Source organism: Sapajus apella, unplaced genomic scaffold (genome assembly GCF_009761245.1).
Source record: "Sapajus apella isolate SASKATOON/1434 unplaced genomic scaffold, GSC_monkey_1.0 scaffold36, whole genome shotgun sequence".
Lineage (NCBI taxonomy): Eukaryota > Metazoa > Chordata > Mammalia > Primates > Cebidae > Sapajus > Sapajus apella.
In genome coordinates this window covers 33,053,953-33,080,263 of record NW_022436976.1, presented here as the reverse complement: position 1 = coordinate 33,080,263, position 26,311 = coordinate 33,053,953, and the positions used below count along the sequence as shown (strand labels likewise).

General features: G+C 43.3%; 1 protein-coding gene across 1 annotated transcript; it reads right to left on the bottom strand.

Annotated features, from left to right (window-relative positions):
• Positions 1-206: 206 nt before the first annotated feature.
• Positions 207-22,275, bottom strand: LOC116564034 (cytochrome c oxidase assembly factor 7). The gene is made up of 3 exons (XM_032296991.1): positions 21,808-22,275; positions 16,585-16,725; positions 207-1,488 (listed from the first exon to the last, which is right to left on the bottom strand). The coding sequence occupies exons 1-3, from the start codon at positions 21,911-21,913 to the stop codon at positions 1,040-1,042; spliced, it is 696 nt and encodes a 231-aa protein (XP_032152882.1). The 5' UTR covers positions 21,914-22,275; the 3' UTR covers positions 207-1,039.
• Positions 22,276-26,311: the final 4,036 nt, after the last annotated feature.

Here is a 26,311-nt window from a genome sequence, read left to right as displayed (position 1 = left end):
ACAGCAAGCCTTCCTTCCAGGACAGCTGCAAAACGGAAGCCTAAAACATATGACAGATGGAATGGTATTATCAACAGAGAAATGACAAGCTCGCCCCCTGGTGACAAGCTGGGGAGATAACAGAAAAAGCAAATGTTACTAAAAGGCACAACCACCACAGCATACTCTCTACGGTACCTGGAATCTGGAAAGAACACTAACACAAATTGTAGGTCACTCAAAATTGTTTATTCACAGGGACAGTTAAAAAGGCTCAGTTCCAGGAGACAAATGTGTCACAAAGTCCTTGCTTACAAACTCCTAACTGAAGCTGCCTTGGGAAAAATCTACTCCCTCAGCATGATGGGCAGTGCCATGTGACCACACTGGAGGTGCTAATTTTTAACTCCAACGTCTCTTGTAGCCAATGGCAGGCTGATGTTTCATCTTCCTCAGCAACCCTGAATCATAACTGCCTTTAAGCTGTACGTTGCATGTCCTTCCTGATCTCTGTGAATTTACTGAAAGATGTGACTCTAAAGGCAAAATGAAGCCCACACCAATGATTATGTAACTCAGAGGGTGGCAGTCGTGACTATTTAACTGTTCTTAGTTCTTTAAGACCTCAATTACGTAAACCAAGATATATTCTGATTTTCAAGCCCTCCTAACCAAAATAATAATAATGACGATGGCTGATTCCTTTGGGCCCTGGGGCTGCTAATTTTTCCAACTTCCTGCTACACTCCCCTCCCTACCACCAATCTCTAGGGCTCTCTACTTTGCTCCTATTTTTCAGAGTTTCCAGAGTTTGAAAACTAAGACCCCCATAAACACGGCTGTCTTCACGGAACACCCAGATAAAGGAGTACTGACTGAAATAAATATTATAGGCTACACCCCAGCAGCTGGGGCAATGGATCTATGTGAGTAGAGCTACAAATTCAAGTCCCAAGTTTTGCTGCTCCAGCAGGCTGACCTTCAAGGGCTGCATCAGTCTTCAGAAATAGGAGCTGCCAGCTTCAAGCTCTTTGCTGCCTGGGAGGGAGGGTGGACCACTTTACCCAAATGTTATGGATTGGACACTTTTCTGCTGTTCTTTGTGTAGCTGCTCGGCTCGATTTTTTAACACCTCAGCCTTGGCCTCATCCTTTTCGACGCCATCCCCCAGCTTGTACATGCGACTGGCATTGGCACAGGCCCAGAAATGACCCAGGTCACAGGCTTTCATGGAGTATTTACATGCCAGGTCCATGTCCTTGGGAAAGCCAGGGGCACCCTGCAGGAACATGGCACTGAGGTTGAAGCAGCTGGAGGCATAACCAGCATCACAGGCCCTTGTGTAGTAGTCCCTGGCCTTCCCCAGGTCAGGCTGGCCATCCTCATTAACCCGTCCATCATGTGCCAGGCGAGCAACGTTGTGACATGCTGCTAAAGACTTCTTTCCGGGCTTCTCACACGCTATCAAAAAGCAACTGGCTGCAGCTTTCAGGTCCTGGGTCAGACCACCTGAGAGGAAGGAAAGCAGGAAAAAATAAACCCAAGCCAGGGCAGAACCTAAATGTCTCAGGTCAAAGTCAGCGAACAATTTTTTTTTTTTTTGGAGGAAGAGTCTTGCTCTGTTACCCAGGCTGGAGTGCAGTGGCATGATCACAGCTCACTGCAGCCTCAACCTCTCAGGCTAAAGCAATCCTCCCATCTCAGCCTCCCCAAGTAGCTGGGACTACAGGTACACACCACCATGTCCAGCTAATTTTTAAATTTCTTTGTAGAGACAGGATCTCACTATGTTGTCTAGGCTGGTCTTAAACTCTGGGACTCAAGTGACCCTCCTACCTTGGCCTTCAAAAGGGATGGAATTACAGGCATGAGCCAACACACCCAGCCAGCAACAATTCCTGAATAAAGTTTAAGGCTGGGCACAGTGGCTCGCATCTGGAATTCTAGCACTTTGAGTAGGATGATTGCTTGAGGCCAGGAATTCAAGACCAGACTGGGCGACAGATCAAGACCTTATCTCAAAATGAAAAAAAAAAAATGTACATACTATGAGCTCAGGCAGCACGCAAGGTAGCCTGACAGTGTACAGACCTTCTAGCTTTCTCAGTCATGGAACTGTTTGTTCAAATGATATCTTATTAGGAAATTCTAACAGGTAAAGGAGGTGAAAACTGGGAATGATAATATCAACCTCATGGGGTTACAGTGAGAACATGGCATATTACAAGCACTTAACAACCACACATCAAAAGTATTAGGGAAAAAAATAACAATACAATTAAAACATACAAAACATTTAAAATATAACAATTATTTACTCAGTATTTACATTGTTATTAGATATTCTAAGTCAAGGGATGGCTTTGAATGTGGCATAGCTTTGAATGCGGCTTTACACAAATTTGTAAACTTTCTTAAAATATGGATTTTTTTTTTTTTTTTTTTTTTTGAGATAGAGTTGCACTCTTGTCACCCAGGCTGGAATGCAATGGTGCGATCTTGGCTCACTGCAACCTTTGCCTCTTGGGTTCATGCGATTCTCTTGCCTCAGCCTCCAGAGTAGCTGGGATTACAGGCATGTACCACCACACCTGGCTAATTTTTTGTATTTTTAGTAGAGACGGGGTTTCTCCATGTTGGTCAAGCTGGTCTCGAACTCCTGACCTCAGGTGATCTATCCGCCTCAGCCTCCCAAAGTGCTGGGATTACAGGCATGAGCCACCACACCCACTGTATGAGATTTGTTTTGTGATTCTTTTTTAGCTCACCAGCTATCGTTAGTGTATCTTATTAAGGCCCAAGACAGTTCTTCTTCCAATGTGTCCCAGCGAAGCAAAAAGATTGAACACCCTTGTTCTAAGCAATTAATTTTAAAATACATAGGAGGCTGGGTGTGGTGGTTCACGCCTGTAATACCAGCACTTTGGGAGGCCAAGGTGGCAGATCATCTGAGATCAGGAGTTCAAGACCAGCCTAGCCAACATGGTGAAACACCATCTCTACAAAAACACAAAACTAATCTGGGCATGATGGTAGGTAACTTCATCCCAGCTACTAGGGAAGTTGAGGCGGGAGAATCGCTTGAACCCAAGAGGCGGAGGTTGTAGTGAGCCAAGATTGCGCCATTGCACTGGGTGACTGAGCAAGACTCCACCTCAAAACAAATAAACAAACAAAAAATAAAATAAAATACAAAGGAGGATATGGGTAGGGTTATATGCAAATACCATGCCATTTTATATAAGGGGCTTGAGCATCATCAGACTTTCTAATCTGTGGCAGAATGAAGTGAGGGTCCTGGAACCAATTTCCCACAGATAATGAGAGACAACTGTATACTGAATAGTTGCCAATTGCTGTGCTGGGTCCTGGTAAACAAACGACAGTCCTGTTCTTGTGGCCTAATGAGACCTGTCTTACGGGCTAATGAGACAGACTTTAAATAACTATACAGGCTAGGCATGGTGGCCAGTAGTCCCAGCACTTTGAGAGGCCCAGGCAGGAGGATCTCAGGCCAGGAGTTCAAGATCAGCCTGGGCAACATAGTGAGACTGTCTCTATAAAAAAATTAAAATTAGTCAGGCATGAGGGCACCGGTCTATAGTCCCAGCTACTGGAGAGGCTGAGGCAGGAGGACTGCTTAAGCCTGGAAGTTTTGTGCCACTGCACTCTAGTCTGAGCAACAGTGCAAGACCCTACCTCTAAATAAATAAAAATACAAATAAATGTATGATTTTCACTGGGCTTGGTGGCTCAGGCCTGTAATCCCAGCACTTTGGGAAGCCAAGGCGGGAGGATCGCTTGCATCCAGGAGTTTGAGACTAGCCTGGGTAACCTAGCCAGATCCCATCTCTACAAAAAAATCAAAAATAGCTCAGCTATTCAGGAGGCTGAGGTGGGAAGATCGCTTGAGCCCAGAAGGTCAAGGCTGCTGTGAGCTGTGACAGAGCCACTGCACTCAGCCTCGGCAACAGAGTGAGACTCTGTCTCAAATTTAAAAAAAAAAAAAAAAAAAACAACGATGATTTTAACTGTGAAAAGAGCATGGAAGAAAAGTACAGGGAAAGGCAGGCAGGCAGGGACTAGATAATGCCGTCATGTTAAGGACCCCTGAATTTAATCTTAAAAACAATGGGAAATCACTATCAAATAATTTTAAGTAGAGGTGGTGGCAGGGCTCACTTTTTTTAGTTGTTTGTGTGTATATATGTGTGTTATGTGCACAAAACTTCAAATCCCCATGTACCATTACTCAATCTTGAAAATATAAACATTTTAACATTATTCTTTTAAGTAACCATTCCAAATCCACCACCTAGAAACAACCATCATTATCATTAAGTGAACACCATTCCAGTCATCTCTGTAGCATGTGTTCAGATTAAATCCTGGCTGGCTGAATGGACACTAGATAGAAGTATTTGGAAAAATTGGATCACAGATGCTACTTGTAAGTAAAAAATTTAACTTTGATTTTACTTGAATTTATCAGAAGAAAAACAAACAGAAGCAAAACTAAGGAAACTGCTGACCTGCAAATCAGTATTTCTTCCCCACAGAGAAATTTCCTTTATTTTTCTCTAAAAAAAAAAAAGAAAAGAAAAAGAAAGAAAGAAAGAAAAAAAAAAAAAGAATAATAATAAAAAAAAAAAAGAATGAAGGAGAGGAAGAAAGAGAAAGAGGAAGACGGAGAGAGAACGGGGGTGTTGCTTTATTGCCCGGGCTAGAATGCAGTCTAAAAATGGGTATGCCTATAATTGTGCTTAATAATAGAGACATGAAAAAAAAAAAATGAGGGAAGAAAATAACAAACAAGCAGCCAACCAATATTTCATTTAAACCTGTAAATAGACGTGATGTGGTACTGATAAGAGTGTATATTTTGTGTATTTAAAGTGGAGAGTTCTATAAATGTTAATTGTTTACTTGTTTGGGATCTGAGTTCAAATCCTGCATATCGTTATTAATTTTCTGTCTCATTGATCTGTCTAATATTGATGTTGAAGTCTCCCACTATTATTGTGTGGGAGTCTAAGTCTCTTTATAAGTCTTATATATCTGGGTATTCCCGTATTGGGTGCGTATATATTTAGTATCTTTAGCTCTTCTTGTTGCATTGATCCTTTTATCATTATGTAATATCCTTCTTTGCTTCTTTTGATCTTTGTTGCTTTAAAGCAACTCCTGCTTTTTATTTATTTATGTATTTTTGCTCTCCATTTGGTTGGTAAATCTTTCTCCATCCCTTTGTTTTGAGTCTTTGTGTATCCTTGCATGTGAGATGGGTCTGGATGCAGCACACCGATGGGTTTTGGTTTTTTTTGCCTGTCTGTGTCTTTGGTTTAGGGGATTTCATCAATTTAAATTTAGAATTAATAATAATATATGTGAGTTTAATACTGCCATTTAATGTTAGCTGGCTGTTTTGCCTATTAGTTGATGTAAATTCTTGATTATGTTGATGCTCTTTACTTTTTGGTATTTTTTAGAAAGGCTGATACTAGTTGTTCCTTTCTATGTGTAGTGGTTCTTTCAGAAGCTCTTGTAAAGCAGGCCTGGTGGTGACGAAATCTCTGAGTGCTTGCTTGTTCACAAAAGATTTTATTTTTCCTTCGCTTATGAAGCTTAGTTTGGCTGGATGTAAAATTCTGGGTTGAAAGTTCTTTTCTTTAAGGGTGTTGAATATTGGCCCCCACTCTCTTCTAGCTTGTAGGGTTTCTGCTGAGCGATCTGCTGTGAGTCTGATAGGCTTCCCTTTATGGATAACCTGACCTTTCTCTCTGGCTGCCCTCAGTATTTCTCCTTCATTTCAACCCTGGTGAATCTGGCGATTATGTGCCTTGAGGTTGGTCTTCTTGAGGAGTATCTTTGTGGTGTTCTCTGTATTACCTGGAGTTGAATATTGTCCTGCCTTGCTAGGTTGGGAAAGTTTTCCTGAATAATATCCTGAAGCATATTTTCCAGCTTGGATTGATTCTCTTCGTCACATTCAGGTACACCTATCAAGCGTAGATTAGGTCTTTTCACATAGTCCCATATTTCTGGGAGACTTTGCTCGTTCCTTTTTATCCTTTTTTCTCTAATCTTGTCTTCTCGTTTTATTTCATTAAACTGATCTTCGACTTCTGACATCTTTTCTTCTGCTTGATCGATTAGGCTGTTAAAACTTGGGCATAGTTCGCGAAGTTCTCGTGTTGTGTTTTTCAGCTCCATTAATTCACTTATATTCCTCTCTAAATTGTGTATTCTTGTTAACATTTCGTCAAACCTTTTTTCAAAGTTCTTAGTTTCTTTGCATTGGGTTAGAACAAGTTCTTTTAATTCACAGAAGTTTCTTTTCACCCACCTTTTGAAGCCTGCTTCTGTTAATGGAACACATTCTCCATCAGGCCTTGTTCTGTTGCTGATGAAGAACTGTGATCCCCTGTAGAGGGAGAGGTGTTCTGATTTTGGGTATTCTCAGCCTTTTTAGGCTGTTTTCTTCCCTTCGTTATAAATTTATCCATCTGTGGTCTTTATAATTACTGTCTTTATAATTGGGTTTCTGAATGGACGTCCAACTTGATTCCCAGCGCTAAAATCTGAGCAACCCACTGTGCCGGCCAAAACAGCGGTGTTATGATTGATGGTGCTTTTCTGACTCTGCACCAAGAACCACCACACCAAGGCAGTGGCAAAACCGCCTCACTGGCCACAAGAGTCACACTGGCGACCCGTGGGGATCCTCTGCTGGGAATCTCCTGCTGCATGAGCAACAAAAATTCGTTTGAAAGTGTGGCGTCCTCTGGTTCTCTGCACTTTCACTGGGAGCTACAATCCCGAGCTGCTAGTGATCAGCCATCTTGGATCTCTCTCTCCGAGAAATTTCCTAAATGAGCCACTAGGGTTGTGAAGAGTTTAGAAAAAATGTTAAAAGGTTAGAATTATTTTTATTTTCTTTTTATTTATTTATTTTTTTTGAGATGGAGTCTCACTTTGTCACTCAGGCTAGAGCGTAACAGCACAATCTTAGCTCACTGCAACCTCTACCTCCCAGGTTCAAGCGATTCTCCTGCCTCAGCCTCCTGAGTAGCTGGGATTACAGGTGCCTACCACCACACCAGGCTAATTTTTGTATTTTTAGTAGAGATGGGGTTTCACCATGTTGGTCAGGCTGGTCTGGAACTCCTGACCTTGTGATCTGCCCACCTCAGCTTCCCAAAGTGTTGGGATTACAGGTGTGAGCCACGGCTCTGGGCCGAATCATTTAGTCATTCGTTCATTTATTTATTTGTTTGACAGAGTCTCACTCCGTTACCTAAACTGGAGTGCAGTGGTGCAATCTTGGCTCACTGCAACCTCTGCCTCCTGGGCTCAAGTGAGCCACTGCACCTGGTCTAAAATTTAGTTTAAAAAATTAAAATGGCCCAGGCACAGTGGCTCACGCCTATAATCACACAGCACTTTGGGAGGACAAGGAGGGCAGATCACATGAAGCCAGGAGTTCAAGATCAGTCTGGCCAACATGGAGAGACCCTGTCTCTACTAAAAATACAAAAATTAGCCAGGCATGGTGGTGCACATCAGGAACCCAGCTACTAGGAGGCTAAGGCAGGAGAATCGTTAAACCCAGGAGGCAGAGGCTGCAGTAAGCCAAGACTGAGCCACTATACTTCAGCCTGGGCAACAGAGTGAGATTGTCTCAAAAAAACAAAAACAAAAACCATAAACTAAATTTTAAACAGAATACTGTTTCGCAACCAAGGTATTCTGTGGGGATTGACACCTCGTCATTCCATCTCTCCTTTGCTACCTCCTACTTTCTCAGTTACACTACTTCAACATAGGGAGTCAGCACAGCACAGTGGTTAATGAAGTCTGGGCTCTGCAGCCAGATAATCTGGGTTACAGTCCTGGTCTCATTTCTTATTAGCTGGGTGACCTCAGGGAAGTTACCTTAAACTCTATGAGCCTCAGTTTTCTCATCTGTAAAAGAAGAACAATAGTATCTACTGCATATGTTAGAAGCTCATATATATTCTTATACAGAGCCTGGTAAGTAATAAGTGCTGTAAATGTTAGTTATGTTTCTATGCCATAAAATATCACTTATTTTCTGCTCAGTAATCCTAATTAGCCCAATATTCATTTTCAATGGATTCTGCTTGGCCAGGCTCTCGCCTGTAATCCCAGCACTTTGGGAGGCCAATACAGGCAGATCACTTAAAGTCAAGAGTTTGAGACCAACTTGGCCAACATGGTGAAATCCTATCTCTACTAAAAGTACAAAAATTAGCCAGGCATGGTGGCATGCGCCTATAATGCCAGTTACTCGGGAGGCCGTGGCAGAAGAATCATTTGAACCTGGGAGGCAGAGACTGCAGTGAGCCAAGATCATACCACTGTACTCCAGTCTGGGTGACAGAGCAGACTCTGGCCTTTAAGAAAAATGGCCGGGCGAGGTGGCTTACACCTGTAATCCCAGCATTTTGGGAGGACAAGGCAGGCAGATCACGAGGTCAGGAGTTCGAGACCACTCTGACCAACATGGTGAAATCTCATCTCTACTAAAAATACAAAAATTAGCCAGGTGTGGTGGCACGTACCTGTAATCCCAACTACTCAGGAGTGTGAGGCAAGAGAGGCTGAACCGGGAAGCAGAGGCTGCCAAGATCGTGCCACTGCACTCCAGCCTGGGCAACAGAGCAAGACTCTATCTCAAAACAAAGAGGGATTCTGCTCATCACCAGTCTTTTCATAAGAGCTTCACCACTCCTGAATTACTTGATTCAACTGTTTATTGGTTATCAGATAAATTTTTTTAAGGAAAGCTCACAGATTCTATATCCCTTTCATTTTTTCGGTTTTGGAGAGTATAATTCTGTCACCTTTATATTTAGAGAGCATATAGCTGCATCTTTGTTTTTATATGCAGCCTGACAATCTCTGCATTTTATTGGAGTGTTTATTTACATTTAATGTAATTACTGATAAAGCTGGGTTTAAGTCATATTTTGTTTCCCATCTGTCCTAAATGTTTTTGTTCTTTTCTTCTCTTTTCCTTCTTTTGCATACTTCTAATATTCCATTTCATTTTCATCATTGATTTCTTAGTTATACTTGTCTTTTTACTAGTTTATCTAGTGATTAGAATATGCATCCTTAACTTATCACAATCTACCATGAATTAACATGATACCATTTCACATATAACCTAAGGGCCTTTCAATAGTATACTTTCATTTACATTTCCATCCTTTGTCCTTTTGCTTCCATGTAGTTTTCTGAAGTTTTGTTTTTGGCTTTTGAGACAGGGTTTCACTCCTGTTGCCCAGGTTGGAGTGCAATGGCACAATCTCGGCTCACTGCAACTTCTGCCCCGCTAGGCTCAAGCAATTCTCCTGCCTCAGCCTCCCAAATAGCTGGGACCACAGGCACAAGCCAATATACCTGGATAATTTTTGTATTTTTTGTACAGACGGGGTTTTGCCATGTTGCCCAGGCTGGCCTAGAACTCCTGAGCTCAAGTGATCTGCCTGACTGGGCCTCCCAAAGGGCTGGCATTACAGGTGTGAGCCACCATGCCTGGCCCTTTTTTTTTTAATTTTTAATTTTTTGTGCATGCATAGTAGGTATATACATTTATAGGGTACATGAGATATTTTGATATAGGCATACAATGTGTAATAATCACCTCAAGCATTTATCCTATATGTAACAAACAATTCAATTATACTCTTTTTTTTTTGGAGACGGAGTCTTGCTCTGTCACCTAGGGTGGAGTGCAGTGGCATGATCTCAGCCCACAGCAACCTCCGCCTCCTGAGTTAAAGCGATTCTCCCTCCTCAGCCTCTAGAGTAGCTGGAACTACAGGTATGTACCACCATGCCTGGCTAATTTTTGTATTTTTAGTAGAGTCAAGGTTTCCCCATGTTGGCCGGGCTGGTCTTGAACTCCTGACCTCAGGCATGAGCCACCACACCCAGCCCTCTTTTAGTTATTTTAAATGTACAATTAAATTATATGACTGACTAGGCGCAGTGGCTCAATAATCCCAATACTTTGGGAGGCCGAGGCTGGCAGATAACTTGAGGTCAAGAGTTGGAGACCAGCCTGACCAACATAGTGAAACCTCATCTCTACTAAAAAAATTTAAAATTAGGCAGGTGTGGTGGTGCATGCCTGTAATCCCAGCTACTTGGGAGGCTGAGGCAGGAGAACTGCTTGAACCTAGAAGGTGGAGGTTGCAGTAAACCAAGATCGTGCCACTGCACTCCAGTCTGGGTAACAGAGTGTGACTCTGTCTCAAAAAAAAAAAAAAATTATTACTATGGTTACCCTGTTGTACTAGCAAATACAGCCTTATTCATTCTTACTATTTTTTTGTACCCATTAACCATCCCCATTTCCCCAGTACCCCTGCTGCCATGTATTGTTTTACTTTTACTGTGCTTTTTACTTTATGTTTTTTATATACTATGAAGCTTACAGTACATATTATTTTGCCTTAAATTGTCTTTTAAAAGACATTAAGAAATGAAGGAAAAAAGTATTATATTTACACATTTTCCAGTGTTCTTTATCCTTTTGATTGGATTGGATCCCAGTTTCCATCTGTTACCATCTTCCCTCAGCCTAAACAACTCTAGCATTTCTTGGAGTGTAAGAATGCTAGTGACTTATTCTCTCAGCTTCTACCTAAAAATGCATTTTTCATCTTAATTTCCAATTTATTTTAATTGAAGTTAAAGGAATTCATAATTAATTTTAATTCGTTAAACAATTTTTTCTTTATTTTTATTTTTTTTTTTTCGAGACAGAATCTTGCTCTGTTACCCAGGCTGGAGTGCAGTGGCACAATCTCAGTCACTGCAACCTCAACTACCTGGGTTCAACCAATTCTCATGCCTTAGCCTCCCAAGTAGTGGGGACTGTAAGTGCACGCTACCACGCCCAACTAATTTTTGTATTTTTAGTAGAGACAGGGTTTCGCCATGTTGGTCAGGCTGGTCTTGAACTCCTGGACTCAAGAGATCCACCCACCTCGGCCTCCCAAAGTGCTGGTATTACAGGTGTGATCTACCACACCTAGCCAACAATTTGCTCTTTCAGCATTTAAAAGATGTCATTCTTGGCCGGGCGCAGTGGCTCACGCCTGTAATCCCAGCACTTTGGGAGGCCGAGGTGGGTGGATCACGAGGTCAAGAGATCAAGACCATCCTGGTCAACATGGTGAAACCCCTTCTCTACGAAAAATACAAAAAATCAGCTGGGCATGGTGGCACGTGCCTGTAATCCCAGCTACTCAGGAGGCTGGGGCAGGAGAATTGCCTGAACCCAGGAGGCAGAGGTTGCGGTGAGCCGAGATCGCGCCATTGCACTCCAGCCTGGGTAACAAGAGTGAAACTCCGTCTCAAAAAAAAAAAAAAAAAAAAAAAGATGTCATTCTTTTGTCTTCTGGCTTACACTACTTCTGATGAAGTCAGTGGTAATTCTTACCATTCTTACCCTGAGTGTGTCTTTTTTCTCTGCTTTTTAAGATTTTTTTGGCTGGACACAGCAGCTTATGTCTGTAATCCCAGAGCTTTGGAAGGCTAAGGCGGGAAGATCACTTGAGGCCAAAAGTTTGAGACCAGCCTGGGTAGCATGGTGAGACCCTATCTCTACAAAAAGAACTTATTTTTTAATTAGCCAGGCATGGTGGTGGCACACGCCTATGGTCCCAGCTATTCAGGAGGCTGAGGTGGGAGAATCTCGGGAACTCAGGAGGTCAAGCCTGCAGTGAGCTATGATCACATGCCACTGCATTCCAGCCTGGGTGATAAAATGAAACTTATCAAAAAAAACAAAAACAAAAACAAACATGCTTTATTTTGGTTTTCAACAAATTGTTAATAATGTGTCTAGATATGATTTTTTCTTGGTCATCCTGTTTGGGTTCATTGAGCTTGATGGATCTGGGTGGGATAATATTTTTCATCAAATTTGCAAATTGTTCACCTGTTATTTCTTCAAATATGTTTTTCTGCTCCAATCCCTCTTGCTTCTCTTTCTGGAATTTCAATACACATATGTTAGACTGATGGATACTAAACCACAGGTTGAGGTTCTCTCCTTTTTTTTCCCCTTTTTTTTTTTTTTTTCTCTCAGTGCTTTGGTTTAGATAATACCTATAGTCCTGTCTTCAAGTTAATTGAACCTTCAAGTTCACTGATTTATTTTCTTGTCAAGTGTCTCATTTGCTGTAAGTCTGTCCAGTGAACTTTTTATTTCAAATACTGTTTTCTTTCTTTTCAAATACTATGTTTTCAAATTTAGAATTTCATTTCTTTTTAATAGCTTCAATTTCTCTACTGAGATTTTCCCCATCTGTTCACTATGTCCATCTTTCATTTAAACCCTTAAACATATTTATTATACCCTTTTAAAAATATTTATCTGTTAATTCCAACATCTCTGTCATATTTAAGTATGTTTCTATTGAGTGCTTTTCCAGTTAGTAATTATGCTGGACATTGTTGATGATACCTTGCTCAGCCAGGATTTTTTGTATTCCTTTCAAGACTGTTGAGTTTTGCTTTGGAAGGTAGCTAATGTACTGGTGCATCAGCCTGATCCTTTGGAGACGTGTAATTTTGTTACAGCAGATCTAGAATTGTTTCGCTATTAAGGCAGGCCTTTCTGCCATTTCAAAAATGCCTGTAATTTCTGAATTACATAAATTAATTCAGTAATTCAGATTGCTGAATTAAAGCAGATTGCTCCACTCTGGCTGGCTGGAATTCAAGTCATTCCCAGTACTGTGAAACCTCTGGAATTTTCAGTTCATAGCTCCCCAGTAGATTTTCACTGCAAGGACTCTCAGAGCCTCACTCTGTATATGTGAAGTTTAACACTGGACTAAAGAGCACTCCTGTGTGGATTTCTGTATAGCTCCTTTTTCTCTGGTATTCTGTCACACAAAACTCCAGCTCCCTCAGTAACCAGACACTCTCATCTCTGCCTCCTCAGTTCAGCATGACTAACATGCTTCCTTCACTTCCACCTCTTTGTGTCCAATGTCTGAAAACATTTGCTTCATGTATTTTATCCAATCTGTGGTTTATATTCATGAAAGTTCATTTTAGGTGCCTTATGGAAAGAAGATTGGAGACCTATATTAATCTCATAACTGTAATCCAAACACGAAGGGAGAATAGCTTAGATAGAATAGTGGCAGTAGCCGGGCGCGGTGGCTCAAGCCTGTAATCCCAGCACTTTGGGAGGCCGAGGCGGGTGGATCACAAGGTCAAGAGATCGAGACCATCCTGGTCAACACGGTGAAACCCCATCTCTACTAAAACTACAAAAAATTAGCTGGGCATGGTGGCGTGTGCCTGTAGTCCCAGCTGCTCAGGAGGCTGAGGCAGGAGAATTGCCTGAACCCAGGAGGCGGAGGTTGCGGTGAGCCGAGATTGCACCATTGCACTCCAGCCTGGGTAACAAGAGCGAAACTCCGTCTCAAAAAAAAAAAAAGAATAGTGGCAGTAAAGTGGGAGAGACAAGATAGATTCAACATGCATTTTGGACATAAACTGGCCATGTGCTACTAGGTGGAAAGAGATGCCATTTGCTAAGATGGAAAACATGGGGGGCGGGTGCATAATAAAATAGGGGGATAAGAAAACAATTAAGAATTTCATGAATGGTCTGGACCAGAGATAAAGATTTGTTTGCATCTGAGCGTAGTGGCTTATGCCTGTATTCTCAATACTTTGAAAAGCCAAGGCAGGAGCATCACTTGAGCCCAGGAGTTTGAGACCAGCCTGGGCAACACGGCAAAACCCCGTATCTACCAAAACACAAAAATTAGCTAAATGTGGTGGCACACATGTGTAGTTCCAGCTACTAGGGGAGAGCTGAGAAAGATCAGCCCAGAACATTGAGGCTGCAGTGAGCCAAGACTGTGCCACTGTACTCCAGCCTGGGCAACAGAGTGAGAACCTGTCTCAAAGAAATAAATAAATGTTGCCGGGTGCAGTGGCTCATGCCTGTAATCCCAGCAGTTTGGGAGGCCAAGGCGGGTGGGTCACAAGGTCAAGAGATCGAGACCATCCTGGCCAACATAGTGAAACCCTGTCTCTATTAAAAATAAATAATGTTTTCAGGCCAGGCGCGGTGGCTCAAGCCTGTAATCCCAGCACTGTGGGAGGCCGAGGCGGGTGGATCACGAGGTCAAGAGATCGAGACCATCCTGGTCAACATGGTGAAACCCCGTCTCTACTAAAAATACAAAAAATTAGCTGGGCATGGTGGTGCGTGCCTGTAATCCCAGCTACTCAGGAGGCTGAGGCAGGAGAATTGCCTGAACCCAGGAGGCGGAGGTTGCGGTGAGCCGAGATCGCGCCATTGCACTCCAGCCTGGGTAACATGAGTGAAACTCCGTCTCAAAAAAAAAATAAAATAAATAAATAAATAAATAAATAATGTTTTCAAATAAATAAAAATTTAAAAAACAAAAAAAAAACTCAGGTCACATTTATTGATGATAAATGTGGATGTTGAGGCTGCAGTGAACCAAGATTGTACCACTACACTCCAGTTTGGGCAACAGAGTGAGACCCTGTCTCAAAAAAATAAATAAGTAACTTTATTTTAATAAATAAAAATGTAAAAATCAAACAAAAAACCCCACATCACATTTATTTGTGATATTTATTTGTACCACATTTGTTCCACAAATAAATATGTAGAATATATGTCAATTATACCTCAATGAAGCTGGGGAAAAAAATTAAAATAGAGACTACTAAAGGTGCCATGTTCCATATGAAAGCAGAAATAGTCTATATATTTCCAGGTAATTAAAAAGACATTCTTGGGCTGGGTGCAGTGGCTCACAACTGTAATCCCAGCACTTTGGGAGGCTGAGGCATGTGGATCATTTGAGGTTAGGAGTTCAAGACCAGAGTGGCTAACATGGTGAAACCCTATCTCTACTAAAAATACAAAAACTAGCTGGGTGGTAGTGCTGCATGCCCCTCTAATCCCAGCTACTCGGGAGGCTGAGGCAGGAGAACTGCTTGAGCCTGGGATGTGGAGGTTTCGGTGAACCGAGATAGCGCCACTGCACTCCAGTCTGGGCAACAGAGTGGGTCCCTGTCTCTCTCTCTCTCTCTCTTTTTTTTTTTAAAGATGGGGTTTCACCATGTTGGTCAGGCTGGTCTTGAACTCTTGACCTCAGGTGATCCGCCCGCCTTGGCCGCCAAAGTGCTTGGATTACAGGCGTGAGCCACCATGCCCGGCCGACCCTGTTGCAAAAAATAAAAAAAGACATTCTTGGCCAAGTGCAGTGGCTCACACCTGATTCTAGCACTTTGGGGGGCCAAGATGCAAGGACTGCTTGAGGCCAGGAGTTTGAGACCAGCCTGGTGAGATCCTGTCTCTGCAAAAAATAAAAAAATTAGCCAAGCGTGAGGGGACGTGCCCCTAGTTCCAGCTACTGGGGAAGCTGAGGCAGGAGGACTGCTTGAGACCTGGAGCTCAAGGCTGCAGTGAGATGATTATATCACTACACTCCAGTGTGAGAAACAGAACAAGACCCTGTTCAAAAAAAAAAAGAAAGCAAGCTGCCTGTCAAAAGTCCTATTACTTGTGGTGGGTTTATATATGTCCATAAGTTCTTTAATATTCCTTCCTCTTCAAGAAGCGGAATTTAAGTCCTTTCCCTTAGTGTAGCCTACATCTAATAAATATGTGATAGAAATGAAAAGTGAGTGAAAAAAACAAAAACAAAAACAAAAACAACAAAAAAAGAAAAGTGTGTAACTTCCAAAGATAGGTCATAGAAGACACTGCAGATTCTATCTTGTTCTTTCCTTTGAATTACTCACTCTGGGGGAAGCCAGACGCCATGTCATGAGGACACTCAAGCAGCCCATGAAGAGAACCATGTCATGACGATCTGACAATCTCCCACTAACGGCTGGTAAGGAACAGAGGCCTCTGCTATCAGCCATCAGAGTGAGTCATCTTAGAATTGGAAACTCCAACTTCAGTCAAGCCTTCCAATGACAACAGCCGTGGCTCCCTGGCTAATGTCTTGACTATAACCTCATGAGATACCCTGACGTACCCCCACTAAACCACTCCTAAATTCCCGATCCATGGAAACTGTTGGAGTGATTCGTTATTTAGCAATAGATAATGTAATCACTACACCAGTGATAACAACAATTAGAGTATGAGGAGAAAAGACAGAAGGAAGACAGTAAATAATTACTGACCCCTTACTCTGTGCCAGGCACATGCTGATGCCTTTTCCTATATGATCCTTTTTAATCCTCACAACCCTATGAAGCAAGTACTATTTCCCTCCAATTTATAAGTAATGTAACTGAGGCACAGAGTTGAAGTGATTGGCTCAAGGTCCCACTACTTGCAAATAGCATTCCCTAAAGTTTATCTAACTTGAAAGGCTATGCTCTTCCCCCCATCACTCTGCTGAACTCCTACCATTCCATCTTCCTACAATGCACTTTCCCAATGCCTTCGAGGACCCACTGCAAAAGAGCTCATCATGAAGCTTAGGTGTGAAACCAACACTGCTATCAACGACAAGGACCAGAAAAGCGGGCCCTCCTTACCTTTTCCAGTCACATAGTAGGCCCCCAGTTTGTAGCAGCTATCGCTGTGCTGGTTGTCTTCACAGTTAAACTTCAACACCTTGGCAGCCTCATCAAAATTCTTCTGGATCCCTTCCAAATAGTCTACCAGCCGATAGCAACCTGTGAGGAGAGGGAAGGGCTGTTCTTCATGTCTGGGGATGTTGCTTTGCAGTAGGGGGTTTGGGGGTGGGGGGTGCCCAGGTGTGGCCGGCCAGGCTACATCTTTTAAGACAGCCCCTATCCTCCTCAGGTGTGACAAGCTGACCTTACCACAAAGAATGTAGGTGGTGTTCAGCCATTTCTACAAATGCCATTGTCTCCTCATAGCCATGGACTGAGAAATGCACAGCCTGGGGAGACCTCAGCCCCTGCCTGGGCTCCATCACTCACCAGCCCTCTGCTCCCTGTCAGCCACGCCCAAATACCCACTGACTTCCATGATTGAAACTTTGCTAGTTTTGGAACCTCTCATGAAGTTCAACGGTAAAAGCAGTGAAAACCTAAAGGGCTCATAGGCTAGTCTTTGTAGCAGCAAGAAAAGGGTGCTACAGCCAGGCTTGGTAGCTCATGAACTATCAAGTACATCCCAGCACTTTGGGAGGCCGAGGCAGGAGGATCACTTGAGGTCCAGAGTTTAAGACCAGCCTGGACAACGTGGTGAAACCCTGTCTCTACTGAAAATACAAAAAATTAGCTAGGAATGGTCGCATGTGCTTATAATTCCAGCTCCTTGGGAGCCTGAGGCAGAATAGCTTGAACCAGGAAGGCCGAGGTTTCAGTGAGCTGAGATTGTACCACTGCACTCTAGCCTGGTGACAGAGTAAGACTCCATCTCAAAAAACAAAACTAGCTGGGCGTGGAAAAATACAAAAAAATTAGCTGGGTGTGTAATCTAGCTACTCGGGAGGCTAAGGCAGGAGAACTACTTGAACCTGGGAGGTAGAGGTTGCAGTGAGCCGAGATTGCACCACTGCACTCCAGCCTGGGCAACAAAGGGAGTCTCTGTCAAAAAAAAAAAAAAAAAAAAAAAAAAAAAAGAAGGCGGCTGGATGTGGTGGCTCATGCCTGTAATCCAAGCACTTTGGAGGCCAAGGCAGGCAGATCACCTCAGGTCGGGAGTTCAAGACCAGCCTGACCAACATGGTGAAACCCCGTCTTTAAAAAAAAAAAAAGAAAAAGAAAAGGGTGCACGATAACTATACCTAATTCCTCAGCCAGGGTAGGAACGTGAAAGCCAAAGAGAAAGAATAGAGATGGCAGCTTCTACAGAAATAGGGTCCACTTCCTTGGCAATCTCCCAGTCCCAGTAAACCTCTCTCCTTAATATCTCTCCCCTCTTCTTCACCCTCAGTGACAACATGTATCTCTCATTCATTTTCATTCAACAAATATTCGAGCATCTCTATGCATCTATGTACCAGACATAGTTCTAGATACTGAGAATATACTCATTTGCCCTCCTAAATTTTACATTCTAGGGGAGGAAATACAGTAAGTAAACAAATGAACAAAATTTATTCAAACAGTAATAAATGTTATAACAACTCAGAAACAGAAAGTCAAACACTGCATGTTCTCACTTACAAGTGGGAACTAAATAAAGTGTACACATGGACATAGAGAGTGTGGAATAATAGACACTGGAGTCTGGGAAAGGTGGGAGGGTGGTGAGGGATAAGAAATTACGTAATGAGTACAAGCGCATTATCTGGATGATACTTACACTAAAAGCCCAGACTTCACCACCTGGCAATATATCCATGTAACAAAACTGCACTTGTACCCCTTAAATTTATACAAATAAATAACTAAATGATATGACTGAAATAGGATGATAACTGTTTGCTGTCAACTTTGGGTGAATGGCTAACAAAGACTGGGCCACTGGGGAGGGCCTCACCAAGGACTGTGACCTCAATAAGAAGAAAGCACTAGGTATTTAAAGACAATGAAGGCCAGGTGTGATGGCTCACGCCTGTAATTCCAGCATTTTGGGAGACCGAGGCGGGCAGATCACAAGGTCAGGAGTTTGAGACCAGCCTGACCAACATGGCAAAACCCCGTCTCTACTAAAAATACAAAAATTAGCTAGGAGTAGTGGTGAGCACCTGTAGTTCCAGTTACTCAGAGGCTGAGGCAGGAGAATTGCTTGAACCCGTGAGGCGGAGGTTGCGGTGAGCCGAAACGACACCACTGCACTCCAGCCTGAGTGACAGAGTGAGACTCCATCTCTAAAAAAAAAAAAGACAATGAAATGGGAGTGGGCTAGGGACTTGGGAAAAAATTTAAAATAAAAAATGAAATAAAAAGACAATGAAATGGGCAGGGGCACAAAGTCCTGGCATAAGGAAGAGTAAATACAAAGACCTGAAAGAGAATAAGTTTGGCATGAATAAGGTACAACCTGGCTGAACCAAACAGGAGGATCAAGAAATGAGGAAGGAAGGTAGGGACCAGACCACAGGCCTTGTAGAACATAGGATGGAGTTAGAATTTTATTCCAACTGAAACAGTAAACCACTGCAGGGTTTTAAGAAAAGAAGTAATATGATTCAGGCCAGGCGTGGCAGCCCACACCTTGGTAATCCCACACATGGTAATCCCAGCACTTTGGGAGGCCAAGGCAGGTGGATCACTTGAGGTCAGGAGTTCGAGACCAGTCTGGCCAACATGGTGAAAATCTGTCTCTACTAAAAATATAAAAATTATCCCCAGGTTTGGTGGCAGGTGCCTGTAATTCCAGTTACTCGGTAGGCTGAGGAAGGAGAACCATTTAAACCCAGAAGGTGGAGGCTGCAGTTAGCCGAGATCGTGCCACTGCACACAAGCCTGGGCAACAGAGCAAGACTCTGGCTCAGAAAATAAATAAAAGCCAGGCATGGAGACACATGCCTGTAATCTCAGCTATCTGGGAGGCTAGGGCAGAAGCGCTTGAACCTGGGAGGCAGAGGTTGCTGAGAGCCAAGATTGCACCACTGCACTGCAGCCTGGGCGACAGAGTGAGACCCTGTCTCAAAAAACAACAAAAAACCCCCCCAACAAAACCAAACAAACAACACCCCCTCCCCCCCCAAAAAAAAGGTTACTTTGGTATATAGGTTCATATATGCCTGGGTGAGTATGGAGGAATTTAAGTGTGTGAGGGCATATAATTGGGCATTGATAACAAACATGTTATTTTAAAATCTAATGTTTAACATAACAAAATTAAAATTAAAGTATCAGTTTATCTATGAGTAGAGATGGATTTTAAGGGTGTAAAGTGCAAAGGGAGGGACCGAGTAGAAGGAGATTTCAGTTAGCCAGGTAAGAGAGTGACATGCAAGGAAACTACTACACCAATTGCTATGGTAACTACAGCCTTGTCTCAGGTCTCCCAAAATGCTGCAGCCAGTCCTTCTGATATGTCCACCCTTCCCTGTATATTGCCCTGTATATTCTCCACAGTACACTACCATGAACTTGCTTCGCAGACATGTTTTGCTCTCCACTGCCTAGAGAGCAAAGTCTACATTCCTTACCCTGGCATTCAAGCCCTGACATACTGAGGCCCAGACTCCCGCTTCAAACTACTACATCCTGATTTCAACTTTCCAAAAGATAGCACTTTCTTCTCCCAGCGTCTCCTCCATTTAATCAATACTTGCCCAGCCCTCCAGACCTCCCCTCAAAGTCTTCCCTAACCACCCTGTTCCTTAGTGATCCCAATTCCTCTAAGTTCTTTCTATAGTTAGGACATGGACCAGCCCTCAAAGAACAACCCCAGGTTCTTCATCATACTGCAGAGCAACTCTGTGTCATGACTATGTTATTTATTGGTTATGTTATGGTCTATGTTATGATTAACTTCAAGGAATAGCTATGTCATCTCTGTAAACTAGACTGCAAGCTATTAGAAGGCAGGGCCACTTCCACTTTTTTTTTGGTTTGTTTGTTTTAGTAGAGATGGGGTTTCACCATGTTGCCTAGACTGGTCTTGAATTCCTGGCCTCATGTGATCCTCCTGCCTCACCTCAGCCTCCCAAAGAGCTGGGATTACAGGCTTGTGCCACCACACCAGAACTTTATTTAAAAAAAAAAAAAAAAAAAAAAAAATTCTGTTCAAGCAGCTTTTGAAAAAAATTAATTAATTATTATTATTTTTTTAAAGGTCAGGTGCAGTGGCTGACACCTGTAATCCCAGCACTTTGGGAGACCAAGGTGGATGGACTGCTTGAGGTCAGGAGTTTGAGACCAGCCTGGCCAACATGATAAAACCTTGTCTCTACTAAAATGCAAAAATTAGCCAGGTGTGGTGGTGGGCACCTGTAATCCCAGCTACTCGGGAGGCTGAGGCATAATTGCTTGAACCCAGGAGGTGGGGATTGCTGAGATCACACCACTGCATTCCGCCTTGGGCGACAGAGTGAGACTTAATCTCAAAAAAATAAAAACAAATAAAAAATTTAAAAGTAGGCAGTAAGCAGTGGTTAATGCCTATAATCAAAGGCAGGAGGATCACTTGAGCCCAGGAGTTCCAGACCAGCCTGAACAACATAGTGAGATACCATTTCAAAAAAGAAAGAAAATGTAGAAAATGAAAATAAAGCAGGAAGAAAACCACCCAAAGATACTGGCTGCTCTGGGTGGACCACTCTGGTCACCACCATCCACCTACTCTCAAGTCAATTCACTGTTCACACAACACACGGCACATATTCGTGCTTCAGGGCCTCTTTCCTAGATTTATTTGCCTAGCAAAGATCTGCATGGTTCACTCGCTTACCTTCTTCAAGGCTTTATTCAAATGCCACTTTCTCAGTGATCTTCCCTGATCACTCGATTTAAAAGTGCCTTCCTGACCTCCAGATACCTTTTCCACGGCTCTTACTACTTTGGAACACGACTTCACGGATTACCTGAGGCTTATTGCCCGCCTCCCCGCACTAGCACGCAAGCTCCACGAGGGCAGGGAGTTTCATCTGTTCACCGATGGATCCCCAGTCCCTAAACCCCAGCACGTCTCTTCCTACCCGCCCCCGCCTCCAGGCTCGGTCTTCGCAGGACACATTGCCCTTCCCAACACACACGGTCACCACGATACACAGACTCTGTCTCCCGCCCAGCACGCGATTCCTTCACCAGCCTCTCCGACGTCGCATACCCAACCTCTCCTGGCCCGCCCCTCCCTGACGCGTCTAGGGCTGCGCTGGAAGCGCTCACCGTCCGGATCCTTCTCGTGGTAGCAATGGTAGTTGCACTCCACCTCCATGTTCTCCAAAAAGGACTTCACCTCTTCCTCATTCTGGAAATCCACCAAGCCGGCCATGGTTCGCGCTGGCCCAGAAACGGTCACGTGAGCCGGCGGAGGGGGCGGGGCGTAGAGTTGATGCCTTCCGGGGCACTCTCCCGGGATCGGGGGCGGGCAAGACGAGCCTGCGCTTCCCAGAAGCCCTCGCGCCGGTGAGGGCTTGGCAGCCACACTTCCAAGACTAACACCCTTCCTGAAACTGGGGACGGTCTCTCTGCATCACCTTATCTATGCCCGCTTTGTAGCCTTAGTGAGTTTTCGCCTTCAGTCATTTATCCATGTATAATCTCTAAGCGCCTACTGCGTGCCTCACCAGGTGCGTTGTTCTAGAGATATGACAACTAGGAATATTATCCCTGCCCTGAAAGAACTTGCAGTTCAATAGGAAGACACTCGTTTATCCACTCAGCAAGCATTTTGAGGACCTTCTACATGTGCCAGGTGTAGCTGGACAAAGTGCAATGGGAAATCTGATTCATCTCTATTCTTCCCCAGACCCACCTTGGCCACCAACATGAATTACCTAAGCAATGAATGGCTATGGAGATGTTGACTGGAACACAGTAGCAGTGAAGGGTGTAGCAACGTCACTGTTATAGCAGCTAATACTCAAACAGTGCTGAACTTTGTTCCAGGCTCTATTTCTAAGAGCTTTATATGAATTAACTCTAATTCTCATTACGACATTCACAGTGACACTGTGGGTTAGGTATTATTATTATCCCCATTCTACAGATAAGGAAACTAAAGTACAGAGAGATTAAGTAATTCGTCCAAGGTCACACAGTAAGTGAGGGAGTTAGTATGCAATAAATTTTTTTGAATAAAAGAATGAATGAGGCCAGGCACAGTGGTTCACGTCTATAATTCCAGCACTTTGGGAGACCAAGGCGGGCAGGTCACCTGAGGTCAGGAGTTCAAGACCAGCCTGGCCAATCTGGTGAAACGCCAGCTCTAACAAAAATACAAAATTAGCCCTGAGTGGTGTCGTACACCTGTAATCCTAGCTGCTTGGGAGGCTAAGGCAGGAGAATTGTTTGAACCCGAGAGGTGGAGTTGCAGTGAGCTGAGATCGCACCATTGCATTCCAGCCCGTGCAACAAGAGCAAAACTCCATCTCAAGAAAAAAAAAATGAATGAGGTAGAAAAGGAACATGTCAAGGAGATGGGGAAGAGGAGAGGAAGTTTACCTACTTTTTTATTTGTTTTCCTGCTAAGAATCATCAGTTCCATAAAGCCTGATGGAAAGTTCTCCAAAGACAGTCACTTCCTCTTCATCTTTGAATCCCATCCAGCCCTACTTTTGAACCCTCAATAGAGTTAAATCCATGGATTCCCATCACCTATAACAATGCTTTCCATGGCTCCATTACTAAGCTATCCCTATTGGCAGCAAAGAATGGACTATTTCCAAGCACTTATTTATTGGAAAGCAGACAATAAAGGGACATGTCTGAAATCCTAGTTTTATTTTTTAAATTCATATGATTTTACATTCAATCCCCCATAATACATCTTTCATAGGATAACAGAAGATTGCCCCCCCACCCAAGTCTTTTAGTAAAATTAACATTTCAGGCAATATACCACATTCACCTGTGGTTTCTCATACCTTGATCACCTTAAGGGACTCCTCAGTATACATGGCCCAGATTGGGAATCCCTGAATTTGGTTTGAGGTCATCCTTCTTTAGCATGGCCTTCAAGGCCCCGTGCAATCTGATTCTAGCCTTATATTCTGCTTTTCTTCCCCCACATCCCACCCAACCTTCTGTTCTCTGAATAGGTCCCAAGTTTGTGTCCCTGATTACCTCTGCTCTTGATGTGTGGACCACCTTTTTTTTTCTTTACACATTCAGCAACATTAGGGAGGGGGACCACCTTTTTTACCCCAAATCAGAAATACTCATCTATGTAGTCTTCCCAGACATAACAACTATATACATTCAAATTAGATTTAGATTCTCCCATTTCAGTGTTCCATGCCACTTGGTTTATTCTGGTACAGTGTAATGGAAATAACTGGCTTTGGGTGGGGGACAGATCTTAGTTCAGAATCCATGTTCCATGTTTACTAAATTGTGACCTTAAAATAATCATGTTTGTGAGTCTGAATCCTCTTCTGTAAAGGCAGATCCATTTGTAATGGCTGTCAAAAGGACTACAAATTCATGTATGCAATGTGCTTAGCAGAGTGCCTGGCTCAAAGTCATTACTGTTCCAGGAATGTTTCTTGTTTTTATTTATTTATTTATTTATTTATTTTTCTTTATTTGTCATCTATAATTTCTAGGAATGTTTCTTGTCATGCCAATAATGGCATGAAAGTCTGTGTCCCACTGGGTGTGGTGGTTCAAGTCTGTAATTCCAGCACTTTGGGAGGCCGAGGTGGGCAGATCACCTGATGTTGGGAGACCAGCCTAACTGACATGGAGAAACCCTGTCTCTATTAAAAATACAAAATTAGCCAGGCACAGTGGTGTATGCCTGTAGTCCCAGCTACTCAGGAGGCTGAGGCAGGAGAATAGCTTGAACCCGGAAGGTGGAGGTTGCAGTGAGCCGAGATCTTGCCATTGCACTCCAGCCTGGGCAACAAGAGCAAAACTTCATCTCGAAAAAAAAAAAGTCTGTATCCCCATCAGACTGTGACCTCTGTGTCGTGTATGCTGCTCACAAGGACAATAATAGAACAGAGCTTGATGATAGAATAGAGCAGGGTGATGTAGATTATTAAAATCTGGGAATGCTTTTCCCATTATTTGCTTAGTTGAACTGCATTGAAATGAGATCACTAGAGCGGTAGAGGGCACAAGAGAGTTAAGTTAGCTGGTGACAAAGGGCTGAACCAAGTAAGGGGTCACTTTTTTTTTTTTTTTTTTTTGAGACGAAGTCTCGCTCTGTTGGCAGGCTGGAGTGCAGTGGCGTGATCTTGGCTCACTGCAACCTCCACCTCCCAGCTTCAAGTGATTCTCCTGCCTCAGGCTCTTGAGTAACTGGGACTAGAGGCACGAGCCACCATGCCCAGCTAATTTTTATATTTTTAGCAGTGATGGGTTTCACCATGTTAGCCAGGATGGTCTCAATCTCTTGACCTCGTGATCTGCCCCCCTCAGCCTCCCAAAGTGCTGGGTTTACAGGCATAAACCACTGCACCTGGCTAGAGGTCACATATTTTAAAAGGAAATTTATGGTCATCAAAAGGACAGCAAGCTTCTTCTTTTTTGTTGTTTTTTTTTTTTTTTTTTTTTTTTTTGACACAGAGTCTTGCTCTGTCACCCAGGCTGGAGAGCAATGGCGTGATCTCAGCTTACTGAAACCTCCATCTCCCAGGTTCAAGCAATTCTCCTGCCTCAGCCTCCCAAGTAGCTGGGATTACAGTCACCCACCACCACGCCTGGCTAATTTTTTTTATTTTTAGTAGAGACGGGGTTTCACCATGTTGGACAGGATGGTCTCAATCTCCTGATCTGGTGATCCACCGGTCTCGGCCTCCCAAAGTGCTGGGATTACAGGCGTAAGCCACCATACCCAGCCTTGTTTTTGTTTTTTAATCCCCTTCTTATCTCTGTAGGTTTATTTTCCCTCTATTTTTGTTAAGACAGGGTCTTGGTCTGCTGCCCAGGTTGGAGTGCATTGGTGAGATCATAGCTCACTTCAACCTTGAATTCCTGGGCTCAAGCAATCCTCCCACCTCAGCCTCCTGAGTAGTTGGGACCACAGGTGTTGCCACCATGCCTGGCTAATTTTTTTTTTTTTTAATTATTTATTGGGCTGGGCGCGGTGGCTCATGCCTGTAATCCCAGCACTTTGGGAGGCCAAGGGGGGGTGGATCACGAGGTCAAGAGATCGAGACCATCCTGGTCAACATGGTGAAACCCCATCTCTACTAAAAATACAAAAAATTAGCTGGGCATGGTGGCACATGCCTGTAATCCCAGCTGCTCAGGAGGCTGAGGCAGGAGAATTGCCTGAACCCCAGAGGCGGAGGTTGCAGTGAGCTGAGATCGCGCCATTGCACTCCAGCCTGGGTAACGAGTGAAACTCCGTCTCAAAAAAAAAAAAAAAAAAAAAAAATTATTTATTGTAGAGCCAGGTCTCTAAGTTATCCAGGCTGGTTTTGAACCCCTGGGCTCAAGGGACCCTCCTGCCCTGGCCTCCCAAAGTGCTGGGATTGCAGATGTCAGCCACCACTCCCAGCATTTCACTATTTTCATGAATGTTCATGTTTACTTGAGCATGATTCAGCTTGCAGACACTGTTTAAACTGTTGGAGAGAAACTGATAGAGGAGTTGAGATTTACCCTACATAGCAAGAACACTGGGAAAAGCCAGGCCTTTTGTAATCCTAGAGTTCACAACAGCCATCACAGATTCTTTTTTTTTTTTTTTTTTTTTTTTTTTTTTTTTTTTTTTTTT

Bases quoted from the DNA above. Each gene is read 5' to 3' on its own strand.
- LOC116564034 (XM_032296991.1), bottom strand. From the start codon at position 21,913: ATGGCCGGCTTGGTGGATTTCCAGAATGAGGAAGAGGTGAAGTCCTTT. The intron at 16,726-21,807 runs GTGAGCGCTTCC...CTCTCCTCACAG, and splicing joins CCACGAGAAGGATCCGGACG to GTTGCTATCGGCTGGTAGAC. The intron at 1,489-16,584 runs GTAAGGAGGGCC...CCTTCCTCTCAG, and splicing joins CTACTATGTGACTGGAAAAG to GTGGTCTGACCCAGGACCTG.